This window comes from Ostrea edulis, chromosome 7, assembly GCF_947568905.1.
Source record: "Ostrea edulis chromosome 7, xbOstEdul1.1, whole genome shotgun sequence".
Lineage (NCBI taxonomy): Eukaryota > Metazoa > Mollusca > Bivalvia > Ostreida > Ostreidae > Ostrea > Ostrea edulis.
Window position 1 is genome coordinate 33,719,043 of NC_079170.1, and position 12,113 is coordinate 33,731,155.

Consider the following 12,113-nt stretch of genomic DNA (forward strand, 5'->3'; position numbering starts at 1 on the left):
AGGTCCACCGTGTTTGGGGCAAATTTGTTCCACCGCGTTGCGTGGAACACGCATAAAACTCGTGTCGTGTACTGTATAAAGAAAATTTCATATAAACATGAATTCTAGATAAATACATGCAGATATAAGCATAAATATATGTAAGCATACATTCATGTGTACATAGATATACACAAACATAGATATTAAAATATCCATGTTAGATGTATATAAACATAAAATGAATGCATAATTTATAAAGAAAATTACATATAAACATAAAATAAATGTAAAATAAATGTAAACAAAGAAAATTACATATAAACATAAAATAAATGTAAAATACATGTAAACAAAGAAAATTACATATAAACATAAAATAAATGTAAACAAAGAAAATTACATGTAAACGTGAAATGAGTACATGATTTATAAAGAAAGTTGCATGTATAAAACATAAACATAAAAGTGGAAGGTAAACATATGACGCAGACAACATAGAACATATCACAGAAGAATTATAATCAGTTCTTATTGATTGGTAATTTAGAGGAAACACAATTCTGGTAATTTAGAGGAAACTCAATTCTGGTAGTTGTCTAGAGGAAACACAATTCTGGTAATTACTTAAAGGAAACACAATTCTGGTCGTTATTTAGACGAAACACAATTCTGGTAGTTATCTAGAGGAAACACAATTCTGGTAATTTAGAGGAAACACAATTCTGGTAGTTATCTAGAGGAAACACAGTTCTGGTAGTTATTTAGAGGATACACAATTCTGGTAGTTATTTAGAGGAAACACAGTTCTGGTAATTACTTAGAGGATACACAATTCTGGTAATTACTTAGAGGAAACACAGTTCTGGTAATTTAGAGGAAACACAATTCTGGTAATTATTTAGAGGAAACACAATTCTGGTAGTTATTTAGAGGAAACACAATTCTGGTAGTTATTTAGAGGAAACACAATTCTGGTAGTTATTTAGAGGAAACACAGTTCTGGTAATTCTTTAGAGGAAACACAATTCTGGTAGTTATTTAGAGGAAACACTATTTAGAGAAAACACAATTCTGGTAGTTATCTAGAGGAAACACAATTCTGGTAGTTATTTAGAGGAAACACAATTCTGGTAGTTATTTAGAGGAAACACAATTCTGGTAGTTATTTAGAGGAAACACAATACTGGTAATCATTTAGAGGAAACACAATTCTGGTAGTTATTTAGAGGAAACACAATTTAGGTAATCATTTAGAGGAAACACAATTCTGGTAGTTATTTAGAGGAAACACAATTCTGGTAGTTATTTAGAGGAAACACAATTCTGGTAGTTATTTAGAGGAAACACAATTCTGGTAGTTATTTAGAGGAAACACAATTATGGTAATTTAGATGAAACACAATTCTGGTAGTTATTTAGAGGAAACACAATTCTGGTAATTTAGAGGAAACACAATTCTGGTAGTTATTTAGAGGAAACACAGTTCTGGTAATTACTTAGAGGATACACAATTCTGGTAATTACTTAGAGGAAACACAATTCTGGTAATTACTTAGAGGAAACACAATTCTGGTAGTTATTTAGAGGAAACACAATTCTGGTAGTTATTTAGAGGAAACACAATTCTGGTAGTTATTTAGATGAAACACAATTCTGGTAGTTATTTAGAGGAAACACAGTTCTTGTAATTACTTAAAGGAAACACAATTCTCACCTGTTAGAGACTAAAACGAAACAAGTAGTTTATGCTGAAGTCAGTCGTATCCTATACTCACGTGTACGCGCACGTGTACCACTGTTCAGCTGTAAATTAGTTTGACTATGTTTTAAGATGGACCAGACCCAAACAAGGCTGCAGCAAAAGTGGGGGATTCTGTACTTCTGGAAAAACCGTGGAGGACGTTTCCGGAGTTCAACATAGAAGTGGAAGGTAAACATATGACGCAGACAACATAGAACATATCACAGAAGAATTATAATCAGTTCTTATTGATTGGTAATTTAGAGGAAACACAATTCTGGTAATTTAGAGGAAACTCAATTCTGGTAGTTGTCTAGAGGAAACACAATTCTGGTAATTACTTAAAGGAAACACAATTCTGGTCGTTATTTAGACGAAACACAATTCTGGTAGTTATCTAGAGGAAACACAATTCTGGTAATTTAGAGGAAACACAATTCTGGTAGTTATCTAGAGGAAACACAGTTCTGGTAGTTATTTAGAGGATACACAATTCTGGTAATTATTTAGAGGAAACACAGTTCTGGTAATTACTTAGAGGATACACAATTCTGGTAGTTATTTAGAGGAAACACTATTTAAAGAAAACACAATTCTGGTAGTTATCTAGAGGAAACACAATTCTGGTAATTTAGAGGAAACACAATTCTGGTAGTTATCTAGAGGAAACACAGTTCTGGTAGTTATTTAGAGGATACACAATTCTGGTAGTTATTTAGAGGAAACACAGTTCTGGTAATTACTTAGAGGAAACACAATTCTGGTAGTTATTTAGAGGAAACACTATTTAAAGAAAACACAATTCTGGTAGTTATCTAGAGGAAACACAATTCTGGTTGTTATTTAGAGGAAACACAATTCTGGTTGTTATTTAGAGGAAACACAGTTCTGGTAATTACTTAAAGGAAACACAATTCTCACCTGTTAGAGACTAAAACGAAACAAGTAGTTTATGCTGAAGTCAGTCGTATCCTATACTCACGTGTACGCGCACGTGTACCACTGTTCAGCTGTAAATTAGTTGCTTAAGATATTCAATCAGTTTGAATATGTTTTAAGATGGACCAGACCCAAACAAGGCTGCAGCAAAAGTGGGGCATTCTGTACTTCTGTACAAACCGTGGAGGAAGTTTCCGGAGTTCAACATGGAGGTACACTTTCTGTGTAACTTACATCTCGTTACAAACTGTAAGGTTAAAAAGACATTCTATTAGTTAATAAGTACTCTGTCTAATTTGTTAATCAATTCTCCGTGCAGGTTTTTTGATTTACCACTTTAAACAAGGTTTTAACCATTACTTAGTTATATACCTGTTATTTTCGCGACAGTGCGAGGACATGAAACAAGACAGGATCCCCTGTCCGTCAGTCACTATGTCCTTCGTCTGTCAGTCCACCACATCAAATTTCAAACTGAGCTAATAATATATATTTTATATACATTTGTAAAGATTGCATGCCTTTTAATGAGCTTAAGTTAGTAGACCACCAAATATGGATTAATGTGTGACCGGTCGACAGGGGATGCTTACTCCTCCTAGGCACCTGATCCCACCTCTGGTGTGTCCAGGGGTCTGTGTTTACCCAACTCTCTATTTTGTATTGCTTATAGGAGTTATGAGATTAATCACTGTTCGTTATCTTCACCTTTTCATCTAACCTGTGTTGGTGGTTAGGAGGTATATCTGTATTCTTTCTGACAGATCATGTCTCACAAGCTGGGTAGGGAGGTATTAGTTCATATAGATATGATAATATGATAACACAATACTCTCAATGTTACGTATGTAACACATTACTCCGTAAAGTCTGTAAAGGTGTAGGGGAGGGGGGTGGGGTGAACTCGAACAAAGTTGCAAAATGTATTACATATTATGTTTTACATCGTTAATAACTATCTTTATTTTTCTAAGACCCTGCAGCAACTAAAGGAAGCAGTTGTAGATTACGAACCTGAAAGCGAGACTAATGTGACTGCAGCAAACATTCTTCTGATTGGTCAGATAGGCGCGGGAAAGTCTAGTTTCTTCAACTCAGTCAACTCCATTTTCCGCGGCAAAATCACCAGTAAAGCCCGCAGTGGGAGCTTCGAGCACAGCCTCACAACCGTGGTAAGATTCAGCCTCTATACCCATAGGTAAAAGAAATAGTGATATATTATTAGGGTCCCGCATGAAATGCGGGAAGCCCTATAGTAATCACATTGTCCGTCCGTCCGTCCGTCCGTCCGTCTGTCCATCAACACTTTCTTTGTGACATGATAACTCAAACAGTTTTTATCGTACAGTTTTCAAATTTTGTACTGAAATAATGTACAGTAAGAGAAAAAAGCCTATAGATTTTGGGGTCATTTCACTTTGTCTATCTGCCTGTATGGCATTATCTTTGTTATTATGAACACTTTCTTTGTGACACGATAACTCAAACAGTTTTCATTGTACAGTTTTCAAATTTTGTACAGAAATACTTTACAATAAGAGGAAGACACCTATAGATTTTCGGGTCATGTCACTTTGTCTGTCTGTCTGTATGTGTGTCATTATCTTTGTTATTATGAACACTTTCTTTGTGACACGATAACTCAAACAGTTTTCATTGTACAGTTTTCAAATTTTGTACAGAAATACTTTACAATAAGAGGAAGTTACCTATAGATTTTGAAGTCATGTCACTTTGTCTGTCTGTTTGAATGTCATCATCTTTCTTATTATGACCATATTTATTTACCACTGTCTAAGGGAGATAATTCAATTTGAATTATGATATGCATTGTATTGATAAATAGAAAATTTACAAGAAATAACTCTACAACATTGTGTATGTGTATATATTTGTTTTTTTTAATGTGATATAAAAAATGCTTGATGTTACATGTATATTGAATTAAACACGTCATTCTCAATCGGGATCGGAATGCGAAATAAAATTTCTTAAATCCGGTTGCAAAGTGAAAGGTAGGCGTTAGAAGTAATCCCACAGACCGACCGCGTCATAACTTATGAATATGCATACAGCGGAACGGAATTTACCGATGGTTAACGAGTATTATTCAAGCACATGGTAATGGGTCTAAGAGAATCATGAACACGGAAAGGTGGAAAACATTATGGACACCTGTGTCAGAGGACGGATTATGTGGATGGGTGAGAACTTTTGAGGAAGCTGAGAATGTTCGAAAAGCCTATGAGGTAGAGACCTCCATCACATATGTTTCTGGGGAAAAGGAAGCGCACTTCGGAAGGCCAGAAATAGGTAGATCTAGGTTTAGATTGAAAATTAACATTCTTTTTTATGTATGCAAATATTTAAAGTCAGGACAGCTTAATTTTCAGTCATCTAAAATATTGAACTGTATAAACTTTTTGTACGTGGAAATCGCCACCGCATACACGGATCTTGGGAGGGGGGTGTCCTGGTCTTGGATCCGCGCATACCCCCCCCCCCCACCCGCTATCCAAATCTCAAGTGTTACCCAGTGACGGATTTAAGAGAGCCCCTCCCCCCCATAAAAGTTTCAAATTTAAGGTAAATCATGGTCTCTTGTTTAGAAAAAAAAATAAACAATGAAGCAATACATTTTTCCACTCGGAGAAATCAATGATAAGATCTTTTAATTTATTGTTTATCTTCAATTTATTTGATGCGCGCAACAGTTCAATTAACGATGTCTTCAAAATAATTAATGATATCTTCAGTTCTGAATTATTGCGTGTGGCAAGCCATATTCATATTTATTCCTCTAAAAAGATATCTTATATAATTTATGAGATGTCTTATATATTTTCAGTAAGATATGTAATAAATTTTATAAGATATCTCATATAGTTTACAGTGTATAAGATATCTCATAAGATATCTTATAAACTCATAAAGTTTATAAAATATCTTATATATCAAACAAGATATCTTATAAAGTTTATGAGATATCTTATAAAAAATAGAAGATCTCTTTAAATATAAATTTATTTTTTATAAGATGTCTTATAAAGCATAAAAGATACCTTTATGTTTTATAAGATATCTCATAAGTGACAAGACAACAAAAAAGATCTGACAAGGCAACATAAAGAATTGACAAGTCGACATAATTATCTGACAAGTTACTTTTACTGAGAGAATTTATATATCCCCCCCCCAAAAAAAAACCCCTTAAAATTTGTGTTATTTTATTAATTTCACCTCATTAAAGGTGACTAAAAATAGTAAAAATGACTACATAGTAGACATATTTCAAGCCCTATAAAATGTGTAAAATCCAGGAGCTTGTCTTCCAGATTGTGGAAAATTAAATAAAAAATATGCATCCTCTTAATTGATTGATATACTACTACTTGCAGGGGGGTGTAGTCTAAATCATTATGATGTATAAATTGCCGAAACGCGTCGGCATCTTTATGAAAACAAATTCAGAGGGTTCTTTTTTAACAGGATGTTTTTTTTTTTAATTCCTTCTCTCCTCCTGGAAAATAGGGTCTTCATATACATCAGACATGTTAATTTATTGTGAAATGGAGTAGTAATAGCATTCATAGACAGTCTAATTCAGAACTATTAATTTTGATCAAGCAATAATTTAAATGAAAATGTGTTTGTTTTTTTTAAAAAAGGATCTGTATAGAAATCTACAGTTGTTCTTTCAAGTATTGATTGTCTTTGCAGTTATTAACGAGAAGTCTCGGGTTCGCTTTAGTGATTTAGGAGATCCCTGTATTGTCCCTTATGATGGAACACCATTCGTTATTCTGGCAAGGTGCGAAAGACACTGTATTTTTGGGAAAGACAAACACCAAAAGAAAAAGAATGAAATGAAAGAAAGGAGGGAGTCTCTCCTCAAGGTAAAACTACATGTATATACTTTAAATGAATGCTACATGGAGCGACATGGAGGTCACTTATACACCATTATACTTTACACATTACAATTTACATATAATATCTGTCACCTATAGTATGTATTATTAAAAGGTCAGTCTAGCAGATTCCCAGGTCAGTCTGACAGATCCCCTCATGAAATATCACTTATACACCATACAATTTCTATATGGTGTCTATGTCACATATAGTATGTATTATTATAAGGTCAGTCTAGCAGATTCCAAGGTCAGTCTGTCAGATTCCATCATGAAAGGTCACTTATACACCATACAATTTCTATATGGTGTTTCTGTCACCTATAGTATGTATTATTATAAGGTCAGTCTAGCAGATTCCCAGATCAGTCTGTCAGATCCTCTCATACAATTTCTATGTGGTGTCTCTGTCACCATGATGAGCGAAAGATTCCTATTGTTTGTCAAGGTCGCAGTATCACTTAGTAGGGAACCTTGTAGGAAGTAACCAGACTGAACTGTTGGGGCTAGGACTGTCAAACTTGGTACAATTCACCTTATGACAAGTGAAAATATTACATAGAGAATACATGATTTGTCTGTTTATACGATGCAAAGAAAGTATGTCGCACCCTGATGATTGATGATACTACCTACCTGAAGCCAAGTTCTACAAATCATGGTGTATATTAGCTTTTCAAGGGCGCATTATGTACCGTTAGCAGTACTCTTGTTAGCTCACCTGAGCTGAAAGCTCAAGTGAGCTTTTCTGATCACCAGTTGTCCCCAGTCCGTCTGTCTGTTCGAGCTATAATTTGATCCTTATGAGTTTAAAAAATTGCTATTTCAAACTTGCGAGTTACTTAAGAATTAAGAGTTAAGCTCATAATTTTTTTCCTATAAATTAGCTCAGGTATGGTTTATGAGATTTATTTCAGATAGGAAACTAACTCTTAACTCATGGATGTTTCACTTGTCCATTGACAAACTTTTAATAAAAATCTGACCTATACAATATACCCTGAGCTATTTAAGACAGATCTTTCATATCTTGACTTATATATTTTTCTTATTACAAGACCTTTCATTTCACATGATCTGTGACATTGAACTTGGAGTTTGACCTACTGTTAAGAAAACATAACCTATTGAATATATCCAGAACTATTTTAGGTAGGGCTTCCATATCTTTTTTATCTATAGATTCTTTGTGGCAATACCCTATACACAATTGTGCTTGATCTTTTGATTTTTTTCTTTGAGTTTGACCTACTTTTTAAATAAAACCTGACCTATTCAATTTCTCCTGAACTATATAGGGTAGGGCTTTTATATTTTGTACACATGTTCTTTATGGCAAGACCTTATTACTTTGTGAAGTTTGACCTTGTGATGTTGACCTTAGAGTTGGATCTACTTTTTTAATCTCTGATTTATTCAATATTTCCTGAACTATTCAAAGCAAGATCATGTTAGTCATATTGGTGTTGAGGCATCTCTGTGTTGTGTGAATTCATTTTCAGTTATTTTGTGATCATTTAGGGTTAGGTTGGGGCCACAATATGGGGACAATATTTTTCATGGGAATAAAGATTGATAAAATAAATCTTTTGAAAATCACAACAGCTGAACAATGGCAGGGCCAAGGTGACTCAGGTGTGCGATGTGGCCCATGGGCCTCTTGTTTAATTATTGTGTATGAGCTTCACTTGAGCCATGGCCATGTCAAACCCAAGACGTAAACGCTCCTTCACCAAACACTTGGTGTGTAAAGATGAAAAAACATAGGTCCAATGTTTCAACTAAGAATAGGTCTAAATTTGTGGTACTTCACCTAACAGTTGGTGATATCTCAGTATGAGGGGGAAATTCTTACAGGGACGTAAAACAAAACAAACTAACAATAAAGTACAAATTTTAAGTATGTAAGCTATGCTTTAGTCTGAATAAACCATATGTAAGGTACAGCTAATCTTTCATAGTCACAAACCATGTCTATTGTCTCCATTCACACTACATCATAGCAGTTTGAGGTAGGGTAGGTACTCCCAGACTCAGTAGTGATGTTGCTAATCTTTTATGCTTTTCTGTAGATGAATTGTGAAGAATGCACCAGACACTTTCATAAAAAAAACCACTGTGTTGGGGAGGAAAACATTTCAAAAAATAGCTTTATCTGCAGGATGTGTTCCATTCGATTTTGGGTATGTGACATAATGTGTAACAAAATATTACAAATAAATATTTATTCTTAAATATATTCCACTGCAATATGATTTACTAGTACCAAGTAAGATTATCAAATGTGTTGTGTGTCTTCTTTGAAGGGAGAAAATGACAATAAAAAATCACCTGGAAAAAATGCTGCTAAAAAGGTAAAGTTTTGCTGATTTGAAAACCAACTAGGCAAAGAAATTGAAGAGATTTTTGTATAAATATTTATTAAAATATATAATAATATTCTTTGATAATATTAATTTTGTTTTAGATACTGTATATTAAGGAAGTTTGTATATGGGTACATGTGTTCAGTGTTAGCTCATCTAAGCCATAGACTTAGATAGGCTATTTTGATTATAAAGCATCTGGTGTCTGTTTATTATGTATGTATTATAAGTGTTTATAGTTCAATATGTTCTCTGGAACAATGGGACATATTTCAACCCAACTTAGCACTAAGCTTCTAAAGGTAAGGACTAGAGAGGATCATTTTTATTCAGAGGAGGACCATAACTCCCATTTAAGGATAATTAAACAGTGAAAATAGAAATAGAAATGGGGTCTTCTCAAAATACTTTGGTCCGAGAGTTGCATCCAAAGTAAAGGTGGGGTTGAATTTCTGTATGGGAATATAAAGGAAAACAGGTAACTTCAGTGAGTGTAATGTTTTAGATTATTGTTACAAGGAAAATTGGTGTTTATTTATTGTTTTTTTTTTCTGAAACACTAGACAAAGAAATCCATCAGTCTGAGGAAGAAATCTTCAAAGTGAATTTGATTTTTTGAGGACCTTCAGTTTCACAAAGATGAGCATGTATAAGAGTCATTTGATAATCAATGACCTTCACAGACAATGTATTACAAGTGAAATTTTATTGTCAGGCAACTCTCTCTTCAAATAATGTTTAAATGTTGTAATATACTGAAAATTATGTACAGTGTACCTATATTATGTTCCAATAATGTATATTTTGTGAGAAATAGTACACGGTTTACAGCATACATAGAAATCAGTACATTAAATAATTCAATGATTCAGAAATCATGAATTTGTTTTCAATGATGTTCTATTATGAAACTTAAAGCAGCATTCTGATATTACAATCTAGTATGTTTAAAATGTTTTGTGAATCACATATAGGATAAAGGTTTCAAGTACTAACAGTCGATTTGATATTTGTAATACACCTTATGATGATGCTCTGATATGATTTGTAAATTGTAATCTGTATAGTATGATATCATAGACACTTCGAGGTCATATTGGGCAAGGTGTACGTCGAACCCAATGTTTTTCTTTTCAAGGACCCCCATATATTTACGTATTACCCCTCTAGGTGTCTTTAAAACGAATTTATCCTGCTAATGATTTTACATTGATTAAAGGCATATTGACATTATTCATTCTTGATGCTTTATTTAAAACCAACAACATTGGGGAGAAAAACAACTTTTTACCTCACCTGAGCTGAAAGCTCAAGTGATCTTTTCTGATCACCTGTTGTTCGTTGTCTGTCCGTCTGTAAACTTTTCACATTTTCGACTTCTTCTCCAGAACCACTGGGCCAATTTCAACCAAACTTGGCAAAAAGCATCCTTGGATGAAGGGCTTTCAAGTTTGTTCAAATGAAGGGCCATGCCCCCTTCAAAGGGGAGATAATTACAAAAAATGCAAAAATAGGGTGGGATCATATAGAAGTCTTCTTCTCAAGAACCACTGGGCCAGAAGAGCTGAAATTTACATTAGACCTTTCAAGAGGGGATCTGTCAGACTGACCTGGGGATCTGCTAGACTGACCATATAATAATACATACTATAGGTGACAGAGACACCATATAGAAATTGTATGCTGTATTTAAGTGACCTCTTATTAGGGGATCTGTCAGACTGACCTGGGAATCTGCTAGACTGACCTTATAATAATACATACTATAGGTGACATAGACACCACATAGAAATTGTATGGTGTATAAGTGACCTTTCATTAGGGGATCTGTCAGACTGACCTGGGGATCTGCTAGACTGACCTTATAATAATACATACTATAGGTGACATGGACACCATATATAAATTGTATGGTGTATAAGTGATATTTCATGAGGGGATCTGACAGACTGACCTTATAATAGTACATACAATCGGTGACAGAAATATCATATGGAAATTGTAATCTGTGTTGTATAATGATGTATAAGTGACCTTTTATTAGGGGATCTGGCAGACTGACCTGGGAGTCTGCTAGACTGACCTTATCATAATACATACAATAGGTGACAGAAATATCGTATGGATAATTGTATGGTGTATGTGACCATTCACGAGGGGATCTGACAGACTGACCTTGGAATCTGCTAGACTGACCTTATCATAATATATACAATAGGTGACAGAGACACCATATAGAAATTGTATGGTGTTTAAGTGACCTTTCACGAGGGGATCTGACAGACTGACCTTGGAATCTGCTAGACTGACCTTATAATATATACAATAGGTGACAGAGACACCATATAGAAATTGTATGGTGTTTAAGTGACCTTTCATGAGGGGATCTGACAGACTGACCTTGAAATCTGCTAGACTGACCTTTTAATAATACATACTATAGGTGACAGAGACAGTATGGTGTATAAGTGACCTTTCATGAGGGGATCTGATAGAGTGACCTTGAAATCTGCCAGACTCCCCTTATAATAATACATACTATAGGTGACAGAGCTATGGTTTGGAAACTGTAATGTGTATAGCATAATGATGTATAAGTGATATTTCATTAGGGGATCTGGCAGACTGACCTTGGCATCTTCTAAACTGACCTTACAATACTACATGTACATACAATAGATCACAGAGACAATATATGGAAATTGTAATTTTCTGAGTGCATATTGTAAAGGAGTTGGCTTATATGTTACCTTACAGTATCTGGCAGAATGAAATTGTAAGCTCAAATAAAAGAAAATATTTTGCACCCGATATGACATGGTTTAAATAATAATTTTAAAAAATCAATTTTTTTAAATATAGACTGATGACCATTTCTCTCCACATATACATGCAATCCACTTATTGTCACTGACAAGGGATTAATATCCCCCCATCCACACCTCTGTATATTCCTTAGGATTGTAATACCATGTAACACAATATATATAATTATATATATATATATATATATATATATATATATATATATATATATTATATATATATTATACTAGATGGCTAACAACACTTGCATGTGCTTTAGTGCCAATATTGAATTGAATTAAATACTCCAGTTTCAGTCGCTGCAATGTCAAAAACTTAAAACATGTTTGTTGTTTGGATTGGGGGGGG

At 34.1% G+C, this 12,113-nt stretch overlaps 1 protein-coding gene and 1 long non-coding RNA gene across 4 annotated transcripts in view; both read left to right on the forward strand.

Moving 5' to 3' along the window:
- LOC125654048 (interferon-induced protein 44-like) overlaps positions 1-12,113 on the forward strand; it is a 56,577-nt gene that overhangs the window by 24,875 nt on the left and 19,589 nt on the right. For 2 of the 3 annotated variants that reach the window (XM_056144066.1, XM_048883796.2), the window contains exons 3-5: positions 1,814-1,912; positions 2,783-2,874; positions 3,637-3,834. In XM_056144066.1, the coding sequence (XP_056000041.1) occupies positions 1,814-1,912; positions 2,783-2,874; positions 3,637-3,834 (389 nt within the window). The remainder of the gene's footprint in view (positions 1-1,813; positions 1,913-2,782; positions 2,875-3,636; positions 3,835-12,113) is intronic. The other variant, XM_056144067.1, reaches the window with a different exon arrangement.
- Positions 8,264-10,169, forward strand: LOC125654062 (uncharacterized). The gene is made up of 3 exons (XR_007362177.2): positions 8,264-8,756; positions 8,880-8,927; positions 9,503-10,169. It is a non-coding gene; the product is annotated as an uncharacterized LOC125654062 (long non-coding RNA).